This window comes from Odocoileus virginianus, chromosome 30, assembly GCF_023699985.2.
Source record: "Odocoileus virginianus isolate 20LAN1187 ecotype Illinois chromosome 30, Ovbor_1.2, whole genome shotgun sequence".
Taxonomy (NCBI): domain Eukaryota; kingdom Metazoa; phylum Chordata; class Mammalia; order Artiodactyla; family Cervidae; genus Odocoileus; species Odocoileus virginianus.
This window is the reverse complement of record NC_069703.1, coordinates 18167212-18194635: the sequence shown is the minus strand read 5'-3', so window position 1 is coordinate 18194635 and position 27424 is coordinate 18167212. Positions and strand designations below refer to the sequence as shown.

The following is a 27424-nucleotide window of genomic DNA, read 5'->3' as shown; positions in this document are numbered from 1 at the left end:
TCCTCAAACACATGATGCCCTCATCATCTTGCTATTGCCACTGACTAGGATGCTTATTGGAGAAGGAAATGGCAACCCACTCCAGTACTCTTGTCTAGAGAATTCTGTGGACAGGGGAGCCTGGTGGGCTGCTGTCCATGGGGTCACACAGAGTCAGACATGACTGAAGCGACTTAGCATGCATGCGTGCATTGGAGAAGGAAATGGCAACCCACTCCAGTATTCTTGCCTGGAGACTCCCAGGGACAGAGGAGCCTGGTGGGCTGCTGTCTATGGGGTCACACAGACTCAGACACAACTGAAGTGACTCAGCAGCAGCAGCAGCAGCAGGATGCTTATTCGCTATTTCTTTCTATTAAGTGTATTTAAAACTTGGCTCTAACACACCTTCTTCTAAATTATTCTAAGGAACATAAGGTATTCCTTATCTTGCACCTGAAGAACCATGTCATAAAACTTACACAACTATTTTTATTTTCATGCCTGTCTCTTCCTTCTAGATCTATATTGTGCAATTCATGTGGCTACTGAGTACTCGAAATGTTACCTTCTGCAATTGAGTAACTAACATTTTAAAGTTAACTGTATTTAAAACTGAAATTTTCTCATTTAGCTAGTCACAATTATATTGGACATTTTAGACAAAGAACAGTTCCATCATTACAGAAAGTCTGTTTAGACAGCACTGCTATACATATTTTGTACTCAGTTTGGGGCTTATATTATACACTCAGTAAATATTTAAATAAATGAGTTAATGAATCATTCTATCCACAGCTGAATCATTAGAGCAAAACTTTTCCTAATGGTTATAATTGACTTCTCTCCAGAATTATGTTAGATATTCCCATTGATTTTTAACTCGCCATTTTTAGCATTTGTAATTTGTTGCATTACATTGATAGATAGCTCTCAACTTGGATGTAGATTTTGATTCTTTAATTATATTCTAGTTCATCAAAGAGCAGGACTAAATACTTGATTGAATCTACCACAAAATCTAGCATAATGCCTTTCACTCTGCAAATGCTAGAATTCAACTGAAAGCACAGTCTGGTAGAACTGAGGACAGATTAATCCAACTTCCTGTCTGCTAGATATGATGTAAAATAAGTGGATGTTCGAAGGTAAAGAAGAGAAGAAGCTTTAATAAATCACCAAGAGTCTTTCTACTCTAAGGACAATTTTTGAAACTAACATTTTATTCAAGGAGAAATGGAAATTCCTAACATGACACATAAAATTAATGCATTCGGCCTCTGGCAATGGGTCTCTGCTAAAAGCACTAGAGATAAATTTTTTGACTCTCATGTGAGCTTACTTCATTGTCAGTGTCATTATTGACATTATTTCAGGTATTCATGAATGAGATCTTCGTCTTGCAGGCTCTTAGTGCTTTCTTTTGACACACTACAGTAGTCTTTCATGACATATTTACAGAGTTCCATACTGACTGTAATGTCCGAGTAGGGTAAGAGGATTTTTGGAATATGAAGGAATAAACCAAAGATATATGAAGTAAAAAAACCTGAATCTTAGTATTTAATATCTGAAGACAGAACAATGTTAAATGATTTCAGTTTGGCATCACTGTGCACATTAAATTAAAAAGATTTCTGTTTTGCTGTTGGGCTTACTAATAAGTATGCAGTCATAAAAGACCATTCAAATTTCAGAAAAACCAGATGGTGAAAACACATTCTTCTTTCCCTTAAAATCTTTCTAACTGATACATTCAAATTCAATAGATTTTCTCAATTTCTAAAGAAAGCATTTGTGATTATAGACACATCTCTGAAAGAGAATTAAAAAGGCTGTCCAAATCAAAATCTCCCACAGATCAGAAAAGTGAAGGCTTGAGACATTTCTTTGAGCTTGGGTTCATCTTATTTGGGGCCCTTAGTGCATCTTTTACCTAAGTATCTGTTTCTTTCTTATGGTTTGGGAAGTTTTCAGCCATCATTTCTTCAAATACAGTTTTGATCTCCTTCCTTCTATCTTCCCCTTCTAAAGCCCCTATTACACATAGGCTGGCATATTTATATTATTCCATTGCTTTTTTTTTTTGTCTTTTTGTCTGCTGTTGTGATTGATTTCCATTACTCTATCTTCCAGATCACTCACTTATTCTTCTGTGTTATTTAGTCTGCCACTCATTGCTTCTAGATTAGTTTTTATCTTGGCAATCAAATTGTCTAACTTTGATTAGTTCCTCTTTATAGTTTCCAGCTCCTTGTTACAGTGACCTGGATTTCTATCAATAATTTTTCTTAATTCTGTTAGCATTTTTATTACTTCCTATTCGAACTCAGTTTCTAGCAGACTGGGGAAGTCTGTTTTATTATTGGTTCTTTCAGTGGATTTCGATGTTTTTTTAGTTGGGAGTAGTTCCTCTGCTTTTTTCATGTTGCTTAACTTTCTCTGTCTCCATAAATTTAGGTGAAATAGTGAAATAGACCAAATACAGTGGTCTTGGAGGGGGGTTCTTATGTGGGAACAACCTGTGTAAACTGTAAGTCCAATATTTTTGGAGCGAGGGCTGGTTTTAGAAAAGATGCCAGCCATACCTGTCCTCAGTGTGTGACAGTCATCAGCCCTGTGAAATGGGTGTGACTGGTATTGCAGTGTCCAGAGCCTGTACTGGATGTTGGGTGGGGCCTCTTCTTTATTCCCGGGCTGTCACAGCCCTGTTGGGGGCTGAGGTCTGCTTCCCATTTTCTGGAGAAGAAGCCCTGAGTGTGGATCCAATAAGGCTCTGTTGCCCTTAGGTGTATGCTCTGTCCCAGAGGAGGTGAAAGTGAGGCCCATGTAGTCACAGCAAAACCTATGCATCTCCCATGCAGGCATCTATGGTTCTGCCCAGACGCAGCCCTATATTGTGTCCTTTTCTCCACTATGTTCATCCCAGGCCTAGTGCTAGGCTGGCACTGGGGGCCAAGGCCCTCACCCCAGGCCCTCTGGCATCTCTCTGTGCTGCTAGGTAAGAGTCCTCTCCCAGGGCCCATCCTCCTGAGATTCATCGCCTAGTACCTAGTAGCAGTCCCCAGCTAGTGCACATTTCAGGCTGGGGAGTGCAGCTGGGTGACAGTCATCAGTTCAGGGGTACCTCTGCCCTGACTGCTAGCAAGCCAGCACGGGTGCGTTCCTCTTGAGCAGAGTCCAGACTCCTCCAACCGCTCTACCTGCTGCATCAGACCTCCCCCGGGGTTTCCCAGAAGACAGCCTGCCCGTATCAGCCTTCTCTCCTCTTCACAGGTCCCTTCCAAGGGTGCCAGTCCTGTCCCCAATGCCTATTTTTTTCCCCTTTCTACCCAGTTTTATGGGATTTTTTCCTTGCAGCTTTTTGGTTGTGTAAGAGATCTTTAGCCAGCTTCTAGTTGGTTTTCTGTGAAAATCATTCCAAATCTAGATATATTTTTTTTATTATTTTTTTTTCATTTATTTTTATTAGTTGGAGGCTAATTACTTTACAATATTGTAGTGGGTTTTGTCATTGACATGAATCAGCCATGGGTTTACATGTATTCCCCATCCCAATCCCCCCTCCCACCTCCCTCTCTACCCAATCCCTCTGAGTTTTCCCAGTGCACCAGGTCCGAGCACTTGTCTCATGCATCCAACCTGGGCTGGTGATCTGTTTCACCATAGATAATATACATGTTTCGATGCTGTTCTCTCGAAACAACCCCAAATCTAGATATATTTTTGATGTTTGTTGGGGGAGGTGAGTTCCACATCCTCCTCCTCCACCATCCTGATCCTCTGAGGCTGCTTCAAATTCACATACCTGGTGAGCAATAGTTGGGACTGGAAACTCAGTCTGATTGAGGCCAAATTCATTAGATAAATAAGAAGAAAGTTAGGAATAAATTCATATGTAAATCAGAAGGAAGGTCTTTATTTGAAGCTTTTAAATTTAATTTTGATGCTCATTATTATTTGACTTTGGCACAGTGACCTTGGAACCAGCAGAAGTTGAGGTTACAAATATACAATGTTGGGAAAGGGGGATATGGCTTATTAGTGAATGTTGCCAGACCATGAAAAGCCTGAGTAGAGCTTAGAGTTTTCTAACTTCTGTCACTTTCCCTGTTAAACTGGAAAGTACTTAAGATTTAAATAAAACATGCCAATAAACTTCTCACTCAGTCTTTAGCACTTATAACATGACACATGTACATAATTAATGTGGTCACTTGAGTGATTCACACACATACTAAACACACACAGAGACAGAGCATATATTTTCCTGAAATTATTATATCTTGAGAGTTCTTTGCCTCTGCTCATCAACCTATTTTCTTTAAACAACTATCTTTAAGTAAAGCATATATGCCATATTATTAACACTTGAAAGAAGCCTATGGTGATAATTTTACTTCCTAAAACAACCCATACTAATGGGTTTTATAATTTGCAAAATAAAGGGCATTTGAATGCTTTTAAAAACCAATTTGTCAACTGCTAAACCTTTACTACTTTTTGATCCATTTAACTGAGCTGCTCTAACCCATCTTTCTCCATAGTACATCTTTACAACTCCACCAGTCTACTTTCATTTGTTATGATAAGCTGAAGAAATTTATATATAATTTTAAAAGATGATGAATTTTCTTTTTTTAGGGACTCTGATAAAAGTCAGTCATTGATTAAATATTTACCATACACGTGTTCCCTCTTAGAATGACCCAGTTCCATGTAGTGGAGTGTGGTGAGGGAGGGAGGACAGGAGAAGCACAAACTGGAAACAGATAAGATATGATCCTAAGCTCTTAATGAGGTATGCAGCCATCTTGTTGAAACTAGTTTGTAAACATCCTAAATAAAATAAATGTCCTGTAACTTTACATGAGAACAAAACAGATATAAGTAAATCTCTGATTCTACAGATTTGAAAATAACATCAAACTTCCTGTTCCAATGCTCCTCACACTCCTGGTAGGACCAATGTTCTGTTTTGTTAACCTCTCCCTTTGTACACTGCCACTCTATTCTTTCCATTTGGCAAATCAAGAAAGAGAACATTCCATTTAAAGTTTGAAATGAATAGCATGTGACAGTGCTGGAGCAGTTTTTGCATTGATTTACATAAGGAACTGGAGATCACAGGACCCCCTGAGGAGTAAAAGCTAGTCACAGTTGATACCACACTTAAAAGAAATACACCATGGATGGCAATTTTAATGATGCAGACACTTAAGTTTATCAATCTGTTGTCTTTCATCAGAGGAAAACAGCAGTCCTTTTACATTCCCAGAGTAATGAAGGAGACAGGGTAGGAAATGAAAATCAGAGAAACGCCAGTCTTCTGCTGCAGTGACTAGAGGTCAGAGAGGGGTTTGGAACCTGGATGAAAACTAACCAACGACTAAGGTACAGACTGTGAAATATCCAGTCAAGCCAGTCTCTTCCTTGTTAGAACAAGATTTTATTTTTTCTTCTTCACCTAAATCATTTCCACAAATATTTACCCAGTACTTACTAAGAACAAGGTACAACTTCATATTGCTAGTAATTTCAAGATAATAATTTCTTAAGTGCTCAGACAGAGCTTTTTAAAAATACATATGTTTACCTCACAGTTAAATAAAACTAATCACCAAGCAAAGATGGCAGCACCATATTAATTACCATTCTCAATAACAATTGCTTCTCTCTTTGTCCTTTGATTCTTTGGTCACTGTACATGTTATATGTAGAATCACACCAATTCTGTTAAACCTGTTTTAATTATTGTTAGCAACCTAAACTGTTAGTCTATTTGGCAGAGGTCTCTTTTAAAGTGGCCAATAGTAAATGATTAATACAGTATTCACTGCAATACCACTGCTGGAACAACCTGCAATTAATTTGTTTCCTGTTAATATGTACATAAGCACAATTGCAATAAATTCAGAGCAGTTCCACCACATATTCAAAAATGACAATTTATGAATATTTTTTTAAATTATTTTTACATTTCTAAGGTTCATGTTTATGACAACAGGCTTTATTTGGTTGTTGTCATATTAAAGTCACTGAGTAAAATATCTTTAAAACTATAGTTTGATTTAAAAAATAGATTAGAAGGTAGAACTACATATATTTAACTAAAATTCATAGCCTTTCTACGAACTATCATATACTAGGCTGTGCTTCTGTTTGCTCAGAATTTTTAGAAACAATTCAGTTTAGTTCAGTCGCTCAGTCATGTCTGACTCTTTGCAACCCCATGGACCACAGCACACCAGGCTTCCCTGTCCATCACCAACTCCCAGAGCTTGCTCAACCTCGTGTCCATTGAGTCGGTGATGCCATCCAGAAATCTCATTCTCTGTTGTCCCCTTCCCCTCCAGGCTTCAATCTTTCCCAACATCAGGGTCTTTTCTAAGGAGTCAGTTCTTCACATCAGGTAGCCAAAGTATTGGAGTTTCAGCTCCAGCATCAGTCTTTCCACTGAATATTCCAGACTGATCTCCTTTAGGATGGGCTGGTTTGATCTCCTTGCAGTTCAAGGGACTCTCAAGAGTCTTCTCCAACGCCACAGTTCAAAAATATCAATTCTTCGGTGCTCAGCTCTCTTTATGGTCCAACTCTCACATCCATACATGACTACTGGAAAAACCATAGCTTTGACCAGACAGACCTTTGTTGGCAAAGTAATGTCTCTGCTTTTTAATAGATGTCTAACTTGGTCATAGCTTTCCTTCCAAAGAGCAAATGTCTTTTAATTTCATGGTTGCAGTCACCATTTGCAGTCAGTTTGCAGCCCAAGAAAAAAAAGTCTCTCACCCTTTTTTTTCATTAGAGAAAATATATCCTTGAAGAAGTTGTAGTCATAGAATGCTCTTTGGAGAAAGAAAAGTTATAATCTCAAAAAGGTACAGCCCATTTTTACTATTTTAGGTATGAAAATCAACATAATATGGAAGAAATCCATATATTAATAGTTTATGTATACTTGTTTTTTGTATTTGAGCATGTAAACTGAAAACCAGCTATTTCTAAAAATAATTTTATCCCCTAACATAAGAAAAATTTTAAACACCTTTGGTCAACTCTAATAAGAAACTCATCAAAAAGAAACAAAGACTACATGTAATTAAGATTGTGTTCCAAATTTTCTTCAGCTTAGGTAGAGTAAAAGATCTAGATGCAACTAGTACTTAACTTAGTAACAAAATTTTTGTTTTACTTCACTATCACGAAAATATCAGGTCAAGGAATGTTAGCAAATTCTTAATAAAAAGTGAATATGAAAACCTGAATACTTCAGGAAAATAAAACTAGTTCAGGTTTCTGAATGCAATCTAGATTCAGGAGCTACAGTTCCTTTAGTTAGGAGACTGTTGAGTGTTATTGTACAGCTGTTTAATGAGGCGGAATGAAAGATAACATGGTAGTGATTGACATTTTAGGCCCCAAGACCATAGTAAAACTTGCCACAGGAAATTTTAGCCCCTCTTCAGGGAGATGTAACATTTTTCCTGCAAGGCCACTCTGGATATACAATTTGAATCTTCTGAAGATGAAGGCCAGATTTTCCTGCTATGCTTGTGGTTGTGCATGTTAACCAGCAGTTTTTAAGGTATCAATTCACACGATCACATTCATCAGCAAACACACAAGTGAAGAAAATTATATTAAAGGGGTTAATTTTTATTGTAATTATGCTTATGAGTAAATTTGTGTGGCAATTCATCATGCTCTAATTATGTGATTCAGGCATAACATATGATACATTAGACATTATCCGTATATGTAAACAATCTTTTGAAAAACTCATGGTATTTATCATGCATGTAGTTTTTCAAACTTTTAAAATCTCATACAAGTTTTTAGACTGTCTAACTTAATCATTACTAGAGAAAACTATATTTTATATTGATTTTTTACTTAAAATATTTTTGTACTCTGAAAACCACCCAAATAAGATTTAATTGTACTGAAAGACTGGTTTCCTAAATAGCCAAATACTCTGAGAAATGACACTGTTTCTTATAGAAGCAGTAAATATATTTTGTACAATATTAGCATCTGTGTGCTCAAAACAAACATGGACAATCTGAAAAGTGTAATAAATTTTAAAAGAATATGTTAAGATCAATAGTAAAAAATAAATTTAATCATATCACAGCAAACATTGTCCTTGGAATGTCCTCTAAAATACCCTTTGAGTTCTGACCTGTGTTGGCTTTCTAATGTTTCCTAATCGATGAATGTTTATTGATTACTTTCTGTACCAAGAACTGTGCCAAGGTCTATGGAGTAAAAATGTTAAGGTATTATTCAGTCAAAAGAACCTATTGTACTTCTCATAGTCAGGGCATTTTTATATGAATAAGCATTTTGGAAGCTATAGACAATGTTATGAGGTTATCCTAAAATGACCTCAACCATTTCACATTTAGCCAAAAGAGCAACCTTAGTTGACAATTATCTATCAGATGTAAGCTATTCCACCTGCTTTATCTAACTAACCCTTGTCCACTCCATGTGCCCTGTTCCTCTGTCATGCCACACTTCCACTATCTCAGGAACCTCTCCTTTATCGTTGCCTCTGCTTTGAGTTCTCTTTCTTAAAATCACTGCACGATTTTCTTATATGTCACTCTCTAAGAGAGTACCTCTCTGACCATTTCATTGTAAGCTCCAACTCTTACCTCTTTTTCCACCCTAACTGATTTTGGATAAATATGACTTACTATTTTTGAGACTATTAATGTGTTTACTAGTTTAATATCTCTGGTTCTTACCAGAAGATAAGGTCCTAAGGGCAAAATTCCTTTGTGGCTCAGCTAAGGACAGAGCTTCCCTTGTAGCTCAGGTATTAAAGAATCTGCCGGCAATGAGGGAGACCTAGCTTTGATCCCTGGGTTGGGAAGATTCCCCTGGAGAAGGGAAAGGCTACCTACTCCAGTATTACTGGCCTGGAGAATTCCATGGACTGTATAGTCCATGGGGCCACAAAGAGCTGGACAAGACTGAGCGACTGAACTGACTGATATTTCCAAATATTTTAAGTCACCAAAAGGATATATATATACATATACACACACATATATACATATATATATATACACACATATATACATAGACACATACATACATACATATACACAAATTGTTAGTTTCACAGCCAAAGAGGCAGTGTCAAGAAATATGACATAATCATGTTGCTTCTAATTTTCATGGAGCTACCAAGAAAACTACAAATGCATAAATCACCTCTATACAACTAAAGAAGTTATTAAAGGTTAAACTTTGGGGGCAGAGTAAAATCTTAAATGTATTGTGTCTTCTTTGTTATATGAAGTGTTAAATTTCTGAGAGCTAAGTAGAAAAAAAGAACCTCTATCAATTTATTACATTTAAATATATTCTCTAATTTTTGAATGCTTATAAAAACTCTTTTTTCCTTCACTTTTACATTTTTCATCAAAAGCTATTTTTTCTTCACAAAATGTTAACACAATAAGGTTATTTTCAAAAAGGTTTAGTTTAAGAACATCATTTAGTATAGATTAGTTTGAAAGAACTGAAATTAATTTTTAATATATAGGAATTATTGAAATAATTCAAATATTATATAAAATGAAAATGCCAAGTTCCATGTCCTTTAATTTTCTATTCTGTTGTTGTCTCCATTTCCCCAGATAGACAGAGGCTACTTTAGTGTTTTTCATCACACATCTAAATGTTTTGACTTATGAATCATCTAGGTGTAGCAATGAATAAGAACTGACATCAAATATCAATATTATTGGCCCAGCTAAATGGTAGTTGACATCAACTTGTATTGCTGAAGAAGTAAACAAAATTAAATTTTTTTTTGGTAAGTACTGCCTGACATCATTTGTCCTTCAGAAGATCAATCACTGCATGACCTAAACGTTATTTGTATTTCTTTATATAAAATGGCCAAAGATTGATACTATGTACTTTGATTGAGACTGAATAAAAATGAACAAAATTCAGAAAACAGAAATTAATCTTTCTTTGCCAAAATGGAATGAGGATAACTTTACAGGTAGGCAATTGCAGGCATTTACTTTCCCACGATTTTTAAAAATAGATAATTAATGCACTATGTTCACATACTAGTAACTTGAGAAAGTAATTAATCTAGTTCAGATCAAATTTAAAGTTCTTAATAACCTAATTATTAAATGTTATGCTGTGATATGAAACAGACAAAATATTCCTATATAGGTTTATATATATTTTTTCATGGAATTTAGCTCAGGTTTAATATAATTCAATAATTTCTTATTCAGAATAGCTTTAGAATTTATTTCCTTATTTCTGTTAAAATATTAAGTATATACTGCAGCTTTATGTTTATAACATATATATTAAACTAAATTAAGTGATAGGATATAAGAAAGTCACATATATGTGTGTGGCCATTCTTTCATTTACATCTACATATTCAAAAACAAGTGGCTAGAAAGAAGTATCATCGTTTAGAAACTAAGTCCTATTCAACCCTTTTGCGATCCCATGGACGGCAGTCCGCCATGCTCCTCTGTCCAAGGGATTTCCCAGACAAGAATACTAGAGTGGGTTGCCATTTCCTTCTCCAGGGGATCTTCCCAACTCAGGGATAGAACCCACGTCTTCTACATTGGCAGGCAGATTCTTTACCATTGAGCCACAAGGGAAGCCCAGAAAGAAACATTAGCTTCACTAGCAATAGTAGTAGTAGTAAAAAAATTCAACATTCAAAAAATTAAGATACTGGCATCTGGTTCCATTACTTCATGGCAAATAAAAGGGGGAAAAGTGCAAACAATGACAAATTTTATCTTCCTGGGTTCCAAAATCACTGGAGACAGTGACTTCAACCATTAAATTAAAAGATGTTTGCTCCTTGGAAGAAAAGTTATGACCAATTTAGACAGCATATTAAAAAGCATAGATGTTACTTTGCCAACAAAGATCCATGTGGTCAAAGATATGATTTTTCCAGTAGTCATGTACAGATGTGAGAGCTGGACTATAAAGAAATCTGAGCACTGAAGAATTGATGCTTTTGAACTGTGGTGTTGGAGAAGACTCTTGAGAGTCCACTGGACTGCAAGGAAATCAAACCAGTCAATCCTAAAGACTGAACTGAATATTCCCTGGAAGGACTGATGCTGAAGCTGAAACTCCAATACTTTAGCCACCTGATGCAAAGAACTGACTCCTTAGAAAAGATCCTGATGCTGGGAAAGATTGAAGGCAGGAGGAGAAGGGTACGACAGAAGATGTGTTGATTGGATGGTATCATCGATTCAATGCACATGAGTTTGAGCAAGCTCTGGGAGTTGGTGATAGACAGGGAAGCCTTGTGTGCTGCAGTCCCTGAAGTCACAAAGAGTCAGACACAATTGAGCGACTGAACTGAACTGAATTGTGGTGCTACAGAAGACTCTTGAGAGTCCCTTGGACAGCAAGGAGATCAAACCAGTCAATCTTAAAGGAAATCAATCGTGAATATTTGTTAGAAGGACTGATGCTAAAGTTGAAACTTCAATACTTCGGTCATCAGATGCGAAGAGTTGACCCTTGGTCTCCCAGAACCTAATGCTGGAAAAAAATGAAGGCAAAAGGAGAAGGGGGCAACAGAGGATGAGGTGGTTGGATAGCATCACAGACTCAGTGGACATGAGTTTGAGCAAACTCTAGGAGACAGTGAAGAGCAGGGAAGTCTGACACGCTTAAGTCCAAAGGGTTACAAAGAGTCAGATACAACTTAGTGACTAAACAACAATAATAGTAACAGTAGGAGTGTTAAGAATAGAAGTGATAATAGTATTTTCTACTTGCCGGGTATTATATTAAACACATTATATGTATTGTGCAATACTCACTGTTCTTTTTATCATTCATTTACAATGAACTAAATGATTTATCAAGATTATACATCTTGTGAGTGGAAAAGCCAGGATCCAAAATGTACTAGGGGACAAGTATAACTGAAATTGGGTAATTTTCCAGTGTTCCAAAGTTATGGAACACTATGATACTATAGAAGTTTTCTAAGGAACAGCTAATCTATTATGAGAATTAAATGAGTTTGCCTTGCAGTTCAATATCCACAGAACTTTGAAAGCCAACATAGTTGAAAAAAACAAGATGCAGTGATACACACTATAATGAAATCCTTGTGCTTTCATTTGTCTAAAACTCTGCATTTATTCATCACATTTTTTAATATTATGTATGCAAAATAGGCTATACCAGATGCTGGAGATAGCGAGCCAAACAAAATTTAAAATGTCCTCTTTCACATTTCTTTTTAATGCTTTCCAGTGTACAGAATTTTTTTTTAAGTGAACAGAGAAAAGCCCCAAGACATTGTGAACCATGACTGGAAGGAGGGCAAACTGAACTAAATGAAGTTCTTTGCAGTGGAATGGCTAGAATGACAACTGAGGTACCCAAGCTGGGGTACAGTAAGTGAAGGCAGAAAGGTGATAAGATGGTGAGCAAGATTTTAGCTAATAAAACCTCTCAATGAAGTGGAAGCACCACACTGGCTTTACTTAAGAGCTGGAAGTCAGACAGGTATCTTTAGAAAAGCAATGCTTGGAACTGAGGATTTGAAAATGATGCAATTACAGGTAAGGACAAAGTGTTCTGAGTTTGACTTCAAGAGTATGTAGCTGAGGAGGAAAAAGGTGTTTGAGGAAAACTGGTCAAGGAAGTGTCAAAGTACTTCATGAGCCATATATGTAAAGAGAAACAATAACTCAGGAATTATAGTCTTCAAAGAAGGAAAATGACTGTGATTCTCGGCAGTGAATCACAACAATGGATCTACCTTAGGATTTCAGTGGGATTACAGCATATTTTGATTTTAAAATATGTAATGTGATTCATGACTTAATTCTGAACGTCCAATTGTTCCTCAATGAGCTTTCGGTTAAAGCTGACAGCGCACATTTTCTGGAGCAACTCCTAACCATCCAACCTGAGTCCACAGCCTCTGACACCTATGGAAAGTTGTACAGGGTGAGATACCGGGGCACAGAATGCAGAGAGGACTTCATCTTTTCTCAGTACTACCGTATTTTATGACTACTGGCTTTTTGATATTTTCCTTCTGATATAGTCATTTTGATTCTATGGCCATTTTGACATACAAAATGTAAGTGACTGTTATTGATAGATGCCCACACTAGCACATTTTCCCTTATTACTTACTTAGACTCTTATCTTCAAAGATCTGTGTTTGTCCCTTAATTTGATTCTATTACCTCTCCTAGCTCTCACATATCCTTCTACACCATCCTCTAATGATCATATATATGATCAACCAATTCCTCTGTAATGCCACTTTCTGTTTTAAATACTTCCTTCACCTTCTTGGCTTAAACTGGGACCTGAATCATTACTCACAATTACCACTCTTCTTCAAGTTCTCTAAAGCAAGCAATTATTTCTCTTGTCCTCTACATGACTCAAGGCCAACAGAAGGGGTAAGAATCTACATTGCTGCAAAGTCCTATTAAATCCCTTTCTGTCATACTTACTTAAAATTCCAAACTGCTGCAAAGTAAAATTGACAGACTTCACCTTCCATCACCCTTATTCACAGCAGGTAGTTTCCATGGAAGTGTAGATGAAAAACAAGTTAGAACTTGAATAGCCCTCTATTAAGGCTATATGTCATTCATTTCAAAATCAAAATATCCATAGGTTATATAAAGTATATATTTCTATATTAAAATAATTAATATAACAATATTTGAGTAAAACAACAGATTAATTAGAATAAGTGAGAATGGAACTTGAAGCTGTGTGAAACCTCTTCTTTTATGAGCTGATTAGGATTCTAGAACTATAGAATCACCTTTGATTCTACAGGGCCTTTCAGCTTTGTTCCAACAACCAATGTGTTGAGACTAAATTCCTAGCTTGAATGTGCAAGACTGAGGTAAATAGTCCCATGGAAGGATGTACTGGAATTCTAATAGAGTTGATTTACAGTGTTCATCTGGCTTTTCCAGGCAGGCATAGCACAGAAATCCTGGCTATGTATCTCTTGGAACAGTGGGGAATATCCACAGAGATTTAAGGACACCCACCTGACCATAACCTCACTCTAGAAGAGGATCAAGAGAGTTCCCTGGAAGGCCTGATGGAAACTCCACCCTAGCTAGACAACTCCACCCTAGCCTAGTCAATTTCCTAAAAAAATTAAAGGCAGGGGACACTCTGATAGGGATCCCCTATTCATTTTCTTGCTATATATTTCTATAATTAAAAAAATTACTTACATTGAGTTATCTGTGTCTATTAATATTAATTTATATTAATGTAATTAATATTAATGGTAATTACAGTCAACTTAAAAAATATAGGTTTTGCTTTACAAAACTGACTTAGTAAAAAGCTTTCATAGGTCCTTAAAATGTTTCATTAGCAGATTACTTTAAACAGAGGTTTTAGATAAAAATCTATCTCCAATAGAAAAATCAGTCAGAAATGAAGACGCTGGAGCCCTAATACTATAACAGAGAAATAAATCTTAATTTATATACTTTTATATAGAACCATGCATATATACTGATATTGTATATTTGGTTCTGTGATTCTTGGTGGCTAGTTGGATCTCCAGAGAAGACAATGGCAACCCACTCCAGTCCTCTTGCCTGGAAAATCCCATGGACGGAGGAGCCTGGTGGGCTGCAGTTCATGGGGTCGCTAAGAGTCAGACACGACTGAGCAACTTCACTTCACTTTTCACTTCCCTTCATTGGAGAAGGAAGTGGCAACCCACTCCAGGGTTCTTGCCTGGAGAATGCCAGGGACGGGGGAGCCTGGAGGGCTGCCGTCTATGGGGTTGCACAGAGTCGGACACGACTGAAGTGACTTAGCAGCAGCAGCAGCACCTGCATCTCACTGAGTTTTACATTTTTGATTTCTGCTTAGAAATCTAAAATTAAAGAATTTCCAAAAATTGTGTTTATGTAAATAGCTAAGTGCATTTTAACTAGTAATGTAACTTGAATGCTTATCCCTAAGGCATCAAACAATTAGCAGACAGACCTGATATTAAACAATTCTCTGCCTGCTATATATGTACCATATAATGCATTTATGATCACAACTTTGAGAGTTTGAATGTGAACTGTGCCACAATGCCATTTCCTTTAGAAATCCTGAAAGTCTTTGCGCTCTTTCCGTTACTGCTGCCTTCATCTTCCTGACACTCCCTAACAGGTATGTGAAATATGACTGCTTTCAAAACAGTTGACATCAATTCAGTTCAGTTCAGTTCAGTCACTCAGTCATGTCCATAAGTGACTGAAAATTTCACTTAAGAGTGTCATTCATAAAAAGAAAACAGCATTTCCTTAACAGTAATTAAATATTTATAGCAAAGAAGAGATAAATTAATGGAAAAATTCAATGAGGCTTTGGGAATGTTAATTTGGAGCAGTGTTGTCATAGTCCCTTTGGTATGAACAAAGTGTGTAAACAGTAACACTTTGATATTTGACAGTCACTTTGGTCAGTCACTTTGATATTGGACACACCTGGACCTCATGTCCATTATCTTGCTTTTGAAATACACATAATTGACGTATGGGTCCCTTGATTGCTGACTGAATAAATCTAATTTAGGTATTTCCATATTTATTAATTGTACTATTTAGGATGTTAAATGGTGTGTCCTTTCCAGCTAAGTGACTGCTTACCAAAATAAATGCTTGACTTACAAAATATTACTTTACTGCATTTTAGCTTCCATTTAATTTTCCTAGGGTATGTGAAGCTCTAAGCCACTTAATAGATTTTTTAGCATAAATATCCTATCATGTGGGTCTACAGTTCTTAAGTGGCTATATACTCTGCTAGAAATAAAATTTCACTTGGCATTTAGAACTAATTTATAATATATTGACTCAAGAGAGTCAATTAAATGTAAATTCTTTACTAAAACAAATTTGTTAAAATTTAATTTTAGTTAGCCAATCATGAATATTCCAGGGCTGGTGACCCCAGAACAGTTTCACTTGAAGTAAACATTCCTTTAGCAGAAATTATTCTTAGTGAATTATTTTTAGTGATCACTTTTCTCCCTCTAAAAGAATAATAACAGCATGATAGTAATGGAATTTTGACTATGCTGTCATTTTGAGGTTGGGTGTAGGTAATCTATCAGATTTCATTTTTGACTAAATGAAAGAGGAATATGGAACTAAGATTTACACTCTACTGGGAACTGAGAGACAAATTAAAATGTTGGATATAATTAAATCATATAGTTTGAAGGGACTTGAGAGGTCATCTATCTAGTCAAATTGCTTTTATCCGAGAAAGTACAAACTTAAAATCATCCTTCCATGATTACCATCTGAACTCTTTTAGTGAAAGTGTTAGTAGTTCAGTTGTGTTTGTGTTTGACTCTTTGTGACCCCATGGACTGTAGCCTGCCAGGCTCTTCTTGTCCATGGAGTTCTCCAGGCAAGAATACTGGAGTGCATAGCCATTCCCTTCTCCAAGGGATCTTCCTGACTCAGGGATTGAACCTGGGTGTCCTGTATTGCAGGTGGATTCTGTACTGAGGCACCAGGGAAGCCCTTTTAGAGACAATCCCAGTTAGCACAGAAACTCAAAGCCATGTTTAACAATCTTCATCACTGGTAAAATCATCCCGATCTCTACATAACTCAAACTGTAGGTAAATATTTTTGCTATGTAATCAGTTTATATAAAGAAAGACATATTTGAAATCTTTCCATGGGAAACTGAAAAACTGTAAAATCAAGGTTGCTTTATTCTACCTTAAAGAAAGGCCCCATTTCTTTAACATTTTCTATTCTTGACTATCCTTTCAATCACTTCATTTTATGATCTTACACTAAAATTTACAAGCTTATATTCCGCTTACTTTCTTGAAGGCCGCTAGACAGAAAGCCTTAAACCATGTGTTTAAGTGGAATTAAGTACAATAGGAAGTTCCCCTCTACTTATCACTGTAAAGTTTGTTTTAAACTTCTTTAATTCTATATCATGTATACATTGTTTTCATTGCTGTAATTAATTTACAAATTTGTTCTCTCCTCTCACCCTGTTAACCTGCCATTTTTCTCTGGTACTTTTTTTCATTAAAATGAATTTTATTATTTTTATTTTGCTTTTCATTTCTACTTTATTTTTCATTTATTTTTATTAGTTGGAGGCTAATTACTTTACAATATTGTAGTGGGTTTTGTCATACATTGACATGAATCAGCCATGGATTTACATGTATTCCCCATCCCGATCCCCCCTCCCATGTCCCTCTCTACCTGATCCCTCTGGGTCTTCCCAGTGCACCAGGCCCGAGCACTTGTCTTATAATAATAAAGCTGTAAAATAACTTAGTGGAAGGACTAAACTTACCCTAGGAGTGAAGGTGGCATCATTGATGGAATGCATGTGACCATAGAGTGACTGCTCACATTTTCCCTAAAAAGACAAAGCAATAACACAAGTCAAATAAATTCCTTTTGATATATGTGAAAAGAAATGGAAAGATAACTGATCTTATTTGTTTTAAAGTAGTGTTTAAGTCAATTAATAAAATCAATACATACTCACAGTAGAAAATGCTAAATTTTGCTGTCAGCTACTGTTCAGAATCAGACATGACTGTACTGGTGAATGTGTCACCAGCATTGGTATTTTACAGTGAACTTCCAGTGTTCTCACTTTTATACCATTGAACTGGTAGTGAATTCTCACTAAATGACTCCCTTTGTAATTAGCATACCTTTCAAGTCATGGTGCCAAGTAGTGAAGTCTTATAGAAAGCCCTTGTTTTCAGGATGTTTTCATCACTGCTGAGGTTATGGGGTTCTTTTTCCTTTTCAATCACAAGATCATGTTTTAATTCATAAATTCTTAGCTTGGTATTAAGATCATTACAATTATAAAAAATGTTACAAACCTGTCCAGTAGTATGTTTAACACAAAATAAACATTTATTTTGAGAAAACCATGCTTTGCATCTACTTATTTATCTTTTCCAAACAATAGATAAAACTAATTGAAATTAACTACAGAATTTCCAAAAATGAGCCCATAGCACACTACACCCTAATGGCAGAAAGTGAAGAGGAACTAAAGAGTCTCCTGATGAGGGTGAAAGAAGAGAGTAAAAAAAATCTGGCTTTAAATTCAGCATTCAAAAAACTAAGATTATGACATCCAGTCCTATTGCTTTATGGCAAACAAAAGGAAAAATTAGAAGTGACAGATTTTATCTTCCTGGGCTCCAAAATCACTATGGATGATGACTGCAGCCATGAAAGTAAAAGGTGCTTGCTCTTTGGAAGGAAAGCTAGGACAAATCTAGACATATTAAAAAAGCAAAGTCATCACTTTGCCAGCAAAGGTCCATATAGTAAAAGCTACCATTTTTCCAGTAGTCACATATGGATGTGAGAGTTGGACTGTAAAGAAGGGTGAGTGCCAAAGAATTTATGCTTTCTAATTGTGGTGCTAAAGAAGACTCTTGATAGTCCCTTGGATGGCAAGGAGATCAAACCAGTCAATCCTAAAGGAAATCAGTCCTGAATATTCATTGGTAGGACTAATGCTGATGCTCCAATACTTTGTTATGAAGAAACAACTCATTGGAAAAGAGTCTGATTCTGGGAAAGATGGAAGGCAAAAGGAGAAGAGGGTGGCAGAGGATGAAATGGTTGGATAACATCACTGACTCAATGGACCTGAGTTTGAACAAACCCTGGGAGATAGTGAAGGACAAGGAAACCTGGCATGCTGCAGTTCATGGGTTCACAAAGAGTCAGACAGGACTTAGCAACTGGACAACAGCACATTATAAAAAGATTAAATGTAGGACCTTTCATTGTGTCATCTATGTTCAAAGTGAATTCTTACTTATCCTAGGGAAATACTTCAAATCTTATAGAAGAACCAGAGAACAGAGAAAGTTATATCTGAAATGCTGTTTGCAGATTGTTGTTATGGGATGAAATTCAGATATCATTTTATAATGTATCTTTCATTTAATAAATATCTTTGAACAATTAATATATCCTCAGCACAGTTCTTAGAATACGTCAATGAATAAAACAAAGAAACTTGTCTTCACTGACCTCACAATCCAGGGGAAGAGTGAAGGAACAGACATTTTACAAAGGTATGAGTGTGTTGCTTAGTCACTCAGTCACGTCTGCCTCCTTGCGACCCCATGGACTGTAGACTGTCAAGCTCCCCTGTCTATCGGGATTCTCCAGACAAGAACACTGGAGTGGGTTCCCATGCCCTCCTCCAGGGGATCTTCCCAACCCAGGGATTGAACCCAGGTCTCCCTGCAATCAGCAGTGCAGGTTGATTCTTTACCATCTTAGCCACCAGGGAAGCTAAGTGTGTTAGAAGAGAATAAATATTGTAGAAAGAAGAAAAGTTAGGTAGGGTAATGGGTGTCATGAATTCTGGGATTGAAGATCTAAGGGCAAATCCAGTTATCAAGTAGAGTGATAGAGTTTCACCACATTCAGAAAGCAGGGTTTGAGCAAAGACTGAGGCAGTAAGGGGAGTTGGCCAAGAAGACACCTGGAGGAAGTGCATTCCAAGAAGAAAAAGTTAGAACAAATGTCTCAATGTGGGAGTCTGCTTAGTATGTTTCTGAAACAGCAAAGAGGCCATTGTGGCTGGACAGAAGTCAGTCAGAAGGAGAGTAGGTGTACTCGAAAGGCTTCATCTATTTTTCATTCACTACATTTTGTTGGCTTAATCCTAAACTATTTAAGGCTGGAGGAGAGATTTCAGAAGCGACTATAGAAGGATACATTAAAAGATACAGGGTCATCATTATGCCTTCTCACTACCACAGAACATTCACAGACTAGTTTGGAACTAAGAGGAAAGGCTTTGTAATTAAACTTATTTAATCCTCATTATTGTCACTGAATTCAACACATTAAATTTCAAGTATCTATTTATAGAACTAATGCATGCTATTAATCCCTTTTTATAGAATGCAAGATTTCATGAATTTAAAATTCATAAAAATGTATTAAAACACTTTGGCACCCTCTCAGGATTCCCCCTACCCAGGCTCTTCTGGTTTACTATCTTGATACTGTTAATAACATTAAACCAATTATGCTGAGGACTTCAAATCATCCAAATTCCCAAAGTAGAAATAAATTACTTACAAAGTCAAAAAGGCAAATATAAGATGTTATAGTTAGCCTTTATATATTTTCTTAGGAGCGCTTATGGTTAATTTTTTTGAGGACTCAGTAGGAAATAACCCACTTTAGTATTCTTGCCTGGGAAATCCCCTGAACAGGGGAGTCTGGTGGTCTACAGTCCATGGGGTAGCAAAGAATCATACACAACTGATCAACTGAGTAACAACACCATATATAGTTAAATAGCACTATAACTATATAATGAGTGCTAATATGGTCTAAGTATTTGTTAGCAAATTTGTCTTAAAATAATTTCTGTGTTAATAAAAATTTTATATTTGGTCCTCTTCTAAATTGAGAACCTCTAAACTATTTGATTAATTGGCAGGGAAAATGGAGTTTCCTGATTCAAATCCTGAATGCCAAGGTTTAATTCAAAGTAAAATCTCCAAGGCACTCTTGAAAAGCCCTGGAAATATGGGGTTATAATGGAAATGCTGATGGACCACATTTGTGCTGCTATAACAAAACCTGACTCGAAGATAAATGTTTCATGAATTAAGAAAAGTTAAAAAAGCTTTTCTATCCAGCTTTGTTCCCAAGATAAAAGTGAATCTCCTCTTTTTTCTTTGGGGTATAGGGAATATGAGGGTTACTAATATTCTGGTCTGCAAACAGCCTTAATCAAAAGCAATACCCAAATCGGGACATTAAAATTTGGAATATCTTCTTTGATGAATTCTTGTCAGAATTGTTGTTTTTTTTTTTCCCAAAGAAGTGAAAAAAATGAAAAAGAGGGCAGTGTTTTACAAAAAAAAAAAAAACCAGCCACATGACCTAACATGCCATTGCTCCAGCATTTGATTCTCTCAGAGAAGCTGTGTGCAATAATGGTTTCTCTGACTTGCCCTGGGGACAGAAACATCTCCCACTTAATTCTTGGCTCTGCTGTGCGACCACACAGCGATGTGACATTAAATAGGTTGCTTCACTTCACTGTGCTTTAGTTGCTTCATGCAATTCTCAAAACAAATCTATAGATTAAATGCCATTACCGATGTCTAATGAGATGATAAAAAACGTGAGGTCTGTTTTAAGAAGTAAATGAGATAATGCATGTGCAAATGTTGGTACAGTGCCTACAGCTCAAAGAAAGAGCACAAATATTAGCTCGTAGTACATCTGACATAGGCCATTGAAATACTGATGATGTTCAATACCTCTGCCCTTAGCTATCTGTCTCCTTAAAGACCCTCGGAAGGAGCCTTATCAGCATCAGTGCTGATTTTTTCCATTTATCTCTCAGATGCATTCCCCACGTGGCACTGCCCTGCACTGTGTGCCCTGATCTCTACTAACTACAGCATCACGGGCTTTCAGGCCCTCCATCCTCTGTTCAGAGTGAGCCAGAGGACAGTGCCAGCAGGATACAGAAGAGCCGGACAGTATGGAAGATGGATAAACGACCACTTCAGCTCCCTTCCTGTTCGGCTGTGACTTTCTTACTGGCTCTGACCTCTGCCTAATTCCACTGCTTGTGTGGTGCAGCTTGTCTATAATGGCGACAACTCACACTGTGCCCAGTAACGCTCTCCTTCCCTGGCCCCTTCAGTTGTAGGGGTAGTAATGGCTCTCTACTGTTGCTAGCCTTGGGTGCTATGCTTGGCCCCTTAACCTTGTTCCCATTTCTGTAAACACTCGACTGGAGTACACTCCGTGTTTCATCTGTTTTCTGTGGGGATCTGTCTGATCCAGCATGTTAGACATGATATGCAAAAACAGACTTTTTGATTTTTACTGCCAAGCTGCTTCTCTTGACCCTTGACAAATCATTCCCTTTAAGTAAACAGCATCACTAGTTGCTCAAACAAACAAAAATCCTAAGCAATCAAAAACCTGGGAATTGATAACCAACAAGGAGCTACTGTAAAGCACAGGGAACATTGCTCAATACTCTGCAATAACCTAAATGGGAAAAGAATTTGAAATGTATATGTATTGCTGAATCACTCTGCTGTACAACCGAAACTGACACAATGTTAGTCAACTATGCTCCAATATAAAATCAAATTTAAAAGTAAAACAGAATTGGAAGACCTCCCTTTCCTTCTCCACCTCCACCCTACCCCTTTATCCAGTATATCAGTTCTGTCTTCAACATACAGCCTTACTCTGCTCACCTCTGCCCTTCTCCACTGTTACCACTCTGCTGCAGGACAACATCCCAAGGTGATGAGGACAGCAGGAGCATCCTCGATCATCTCCTTGCTCCTCCCCTCACCACACTCCTCACCCATTTCTCTCTCAGTCACTGGAGTGATCAATAAAACCTGAGTCAGATTATGCTATGCTGCTGCTGACAATCACCCAAACAGTTACCGCCACACTCAGAAAAAAATTTCAACTCTTCACTTAGGTCCAAAGGTTTTGTATCATTTGGCTTCTGTCTGCCTATCTGACCTCATCCTTCACCATTCTTCCTTCTCATGCCTTGTGTTCCATGATTCTTTTCCTGTTTCTGAATGGTCAGGGCTTTCTGAGCAGGGTACTTCACCTGTTCAAACATGTCTGAATAGCATCCCTGAAGATGGAGACTTCTGGAGAGACTGAGGGGCATCTTCCCATGAGGCATTTGTTCACATTACAGGCTTCTTCTCTTCTGTCTATAGAGGATTTGCTTATATTCAGAGCTAAGATTTTACTGTCTTTCCACTGCAGAATACTGAAGAATTGATAATTTCAAGTTGTGGTGCTGGCAAAGACTCTTGAGGGTCCCTGAGACTGTAAGGAAATCAAGCTGGTCAATCCTAAAGGAAATCGACCCTGACTATTCATTGGGAGGACTGATGCTGAAGCTCCAATACTTTGGCCACCTGATGCCAAGAGCTGACTCATTGGAAAAGACCCTGATGCTGGGAAATATTGAAGGCAAAACAAGAAGGGGGCAACAGAGGATGAGATGGTTAGAGAGCACCACTGACTCAGTGGACATGAATTTGAGCAAATTCTGGGAGACAGTGAGAGACAAAGGAGCCTGATGTGCTACAGTCCATAGGGTCACAGAGTCAGACATGCTTAGCCAGACAACAGTGACAACAGTGGAGGGGCACTGAGTTTCATTATGTGAGCGTTCCTTTCTATGCTCTCATTACAGTAGCAGAAAATTCTATGGAAACATTTTTCCTTTCCCCTTGGACACTCAGCCAGACTTGAGATCAGGAGTGGCCCTGTGACCAAGTTTTGCCCAGTGAAATGTGGGCAACTGTGAAATAAGTCCAGCATAGGCCTGGGCCATAAAATACCCTACACAATCCTCTAAGCTCTTTGTTATTGCTTGTTTGCAGGCTGAAGGCAGCGGAGCTCTAGAAGATGGCAGAGCATGAGTGGAAGGGGTCTGGGTTTCAGAACCATCTCAAGGAGAAAAGCTATTGATCGGGACCTCCCAACAGGACATTCTATGAAATGAGAACTAAGCTTCTAGTATGTCAAACCCCTGAGACTCCAGTGTTGAACTGTTTCAGCAGAGGTTGGTACCTAACAAATAGGTCATCCTGTTTCTTTTGTATCACTCATCGTTAACTAAAATTAGCTAATGAATTTGTATTCCTGTTCATTGTAATTTTCCACCCACTAGAATTAGCCCCATAGGAGAAACTTGCTTGTCTTGTACCACTGTATCATCCCAAGGCCCAAGACAGCTCTGGTAGGATTTCATAAAAGTTGTTGAATGAAAAAGTAATCAGTTACATGAAGATCACAATTGAGAAAAAAAGAAAACTACCCTCACCAGATATGCTTATTTTTAGATAAATAGCTTGGTCTTCTTTCCAATATTCTTTTTTTTTTTCAATCTCATGTCATGACATGAAATGTGCCCTGTCTTATTCCCTCAATTCCTTTGCCATAACGTGGTTCTAACCCAGTAGCATATCTACGCATTGACTATGCCACTGTCTCTTAATGTTTTAAACAACTACATGAAGATAACTGATGACTCCCGGTCAAAAATGCAGCTTTACATTTATTGAGTGCTTATTATGTACTTAAAGCACTGTGTTATGTGCTTTACTTTCATTACCACATTTACTTCACAGAACAGCTCAATGAGATGGTATTATTGTTATTCCCATTTTCGAAATGAGAAAACAGAAGCACTATTCCACAACAGCAGAAGGAAAGAATGCCAAGGCCAAGATAATAATTGTTTTGTTTTAAAGTAACCTAATGTTTTATATGCAAGGAATTGAAATGAGAAGATTGTTCTATAACCATGTTAACAAGCTACAGAACTAGTTTTGAACCTGTCCAATTAGTAGTGGTTCCATACTACTGCTTACAAGAAATAACCAGAACTGGTTTTAAACCTATTTAATTAATCAATGACAACTATCAGTAAACACTCCTTGAAAAGCCAAACAGCAACAGACTCATGATTTGAAAGCCAGCCAATTGGCTGGATTCACTACAGTGAACATGTTCCTAAGGCTGATATTAACCTTCTTCCTCCTGTGTAACAGACAAAAATATGAGCCTCAATAACCAACACAGCTACCCTTCTAAGACTGACCTAACCTACTTTTGCCTCTGTAACCAACATAATCCAAAGTAAACTTACTTTGAGCCAACACACAATATCAAAATGAAAAGTTGCATTTATATGTCATAGTTGGGCATGTATCCACACAGATGAATATCATACATGCATATAATACAGTAATTAAGAGCACAAGATCTGGAGGTACATTGCCTGCATTTGAACTCAGGCGTTGTAGCTTACTGTCTTTGGAACACTCTGAGCCTCAGTTTCCTCATCTGCAAAACAGAGTAGTAAGAGTATCTAAATGATGGTGTCATTATGAGGTTTAAGCTAATTCATGAAAAGAGCTTAGATTGCTGCCTGAGACACAGGAAGTGCTAAATAAATGTTAATTATTACATAGTAACAATACACAGATTATAAATTTTGTGATAGCAGGATAACATCTATAACCTTCATTACTTCATAATTATAACTGTAGAGACAAGCTGGCTCATGAGAGGTATAAATATTTTTCAAGTTAGTACACACACACAATAAGGCCATTCCTAAGAAATGTATTAAGTTTAATGCATTTACTCTTCATCAGCTTTCTTTTCTTCAGGTGACCTCTGTGTTATCAAGGCAATTCAGGCAGAAGGGTTAACCTCTCAGGATTTTTTATTTTATAAAACAATCCTCATGGAGAGAAACTATAGGAAATGGAGCCCTAATAATTGAATTTCACAGCCATTTGACCATTGCACAGGAAAAATTTTTATGCACTGACTTTTTCCTGTCCACAGCACTCCCTGCGCCTAGCAAACCCTCAGCCCTGCCAGCCCCTCACAAGGCAATACAGAAGCACTGCCTCCTCATAACATTATTTCTGTGTATATTTCTAGAAAATAATTGCTTACAGTAAAATAGTTCTTGATTTTTAAGAAGACAATTCTCTACATAAAATTGAATGAAATTAAAGAGGATTACATTGTGCAATTGTGTCCTATGACATTTTAATTTCAAATAATATGACCAATAAAAAGTACTATTAAAGAAAAGAAAGCAAACTGTGTCCAAGGATGAGCCAAATTAAAGTCGAAACCACCTTGAGAAAAACAGTCTGCAGCAAGATGTACCATTTGTTTCTATAACAGCTACTATCTTAATCATCAAGTTTAAAAAGTAATAAAGAATTTAATAAAGACCTTTTTTCAATTGAACAGGGTCACGTACTTAATATAACAGAAAAATTTGGGTAACATTGACATTTTATGCAAACCTTTTAAAAAAATAACTGTGAAATCAAAGCATTTTAACTTTATAGGTTTACAAATTGTTAAAGAAAAATATATTATTATTATATAAATAATCCCACTGGCATATAAATTGGAAACAGAATAATCATTAACAAGGTTTCTGGTTTTTGTTATTCCATATAAATAACTAACCATGTCTGTGAAAGATTGATTGCAGCTTTTAAAATGTTTGCTGAATGCATGTGTAATTAAGATGAGTTAAATACGCAAATCAAGTCTAAATAGCTTCATTTATTAATGTTAGCTTGCCTTGCCTCTACAAAATGTATGCTGTGAATTTGTTTAGCATGCAGTATTTTTGATTTCTTTGTTTTAGGTTGAATCGCTAAGGAACAGGATTTTTTTTTTTTTTTAATAGAAGGAGGGATAACTTTTGAAAGGAGTTCTGGGTACCATTTAGAAAGGAGGGTTTAAAGAAATGCTCCCAGTAGCATGTAAACTAAGTTTTTATCCTGTATTTTTCCAACTACCTTTAGATTATATTTAATTAATTCCATTTCATCAAAGTAGCAAACCTTCTGGGAATTTTTTTGATGCAAATGAGCTTTTAGTCACAATGTCTCCAACACAGTGATTAAGCAGAACAAGAGATTTAGAAGAGCAGGCCATATGAAATGAACCAAAGTTGCCTGTAGAAGTACCTCTCTCAAGAAGGTATTTAAATTCCCCTGTATTAATCAAACAAAGCTCTCTGTGCAAAAGCACCAGCATCATTTAATTCATGTGGAAAACACTGTCAAGCATTTACCAGAAACATAGTGATTGGAAACAATGCAAAGGATATATAATATAAGGCAGAGGGAAACACAACTCTTACTAAAAAGTTCAATCAATCTCACTGGCTCCTGATAAGCAAATGGGAGGAAAAAAGTCACATCTCAGGGCAAATAGATTTTAAATTTCACCAGTCTTTTTTTGCTATTTAATTCTTCTTACCACTGCACACTGCAATCTAAGTTTCCAAAATTCAGAATATTGTTTCACCTGATGATTTATTTTACTGTCTGGTTTAGGGTTTCTGTTATTTTTAATAAAGGTTTTTTTTTTTTTTTTCCCCCAGTGGAAAATAAGTTCTTTGTTCAAGGTTTCTGATGGGATGTTGAAGCTGAAACTCCAATACTTTGGCCACCTGATGCAAAGAGGTGACTCATTTGAAAAGACCCTGATGCTGGGAAAGATTGAGGGCAGGAGAGGAAGGGGATGACAAAGGATGAGATGGTTGGATGGCATCACTGACTCAATGGACATGAGTTTGGGTAGGCTCCGGGAGTTGGTGTTGGACAGGGAGGCCTGGCGTGCTGCGGTTCATGGGGTTGCAAAGAGTCAGACACGACTGACTAACTGAACTGAACTGAACTGATGGGATACATATACACATCCATACATGTACATACATACATATATATATATATATATAAAATATATATATATATGATTATTTTTTCCTAACTGTGATTATA

General features: G+C 36.9%; 1 protein-coding gene across 2 annotated transcripts in view; it reads right to left on the bottom strand.

Annotated features, from left to right (window-relative positions):
- SPAG16 (sperm associated antigen 16) overlaps positions 1–27424 on the bottom strand; it is a 968306-nt gene that overhangs the window by 271455 nt on the left and 669427 nt on the right. For both annotated transcript variants that reach the window (XM_070458611.1, XM_070458612.1), the window contains one exon: positions 17365–17430. In XM_070458611.1, the coding sequence (XP_070314712.1) occupies positions 17365–17430 (66 nt within the window). The remainder of the gene's footprint in view (positions 1–17364; positions 17431–27424) is intronic.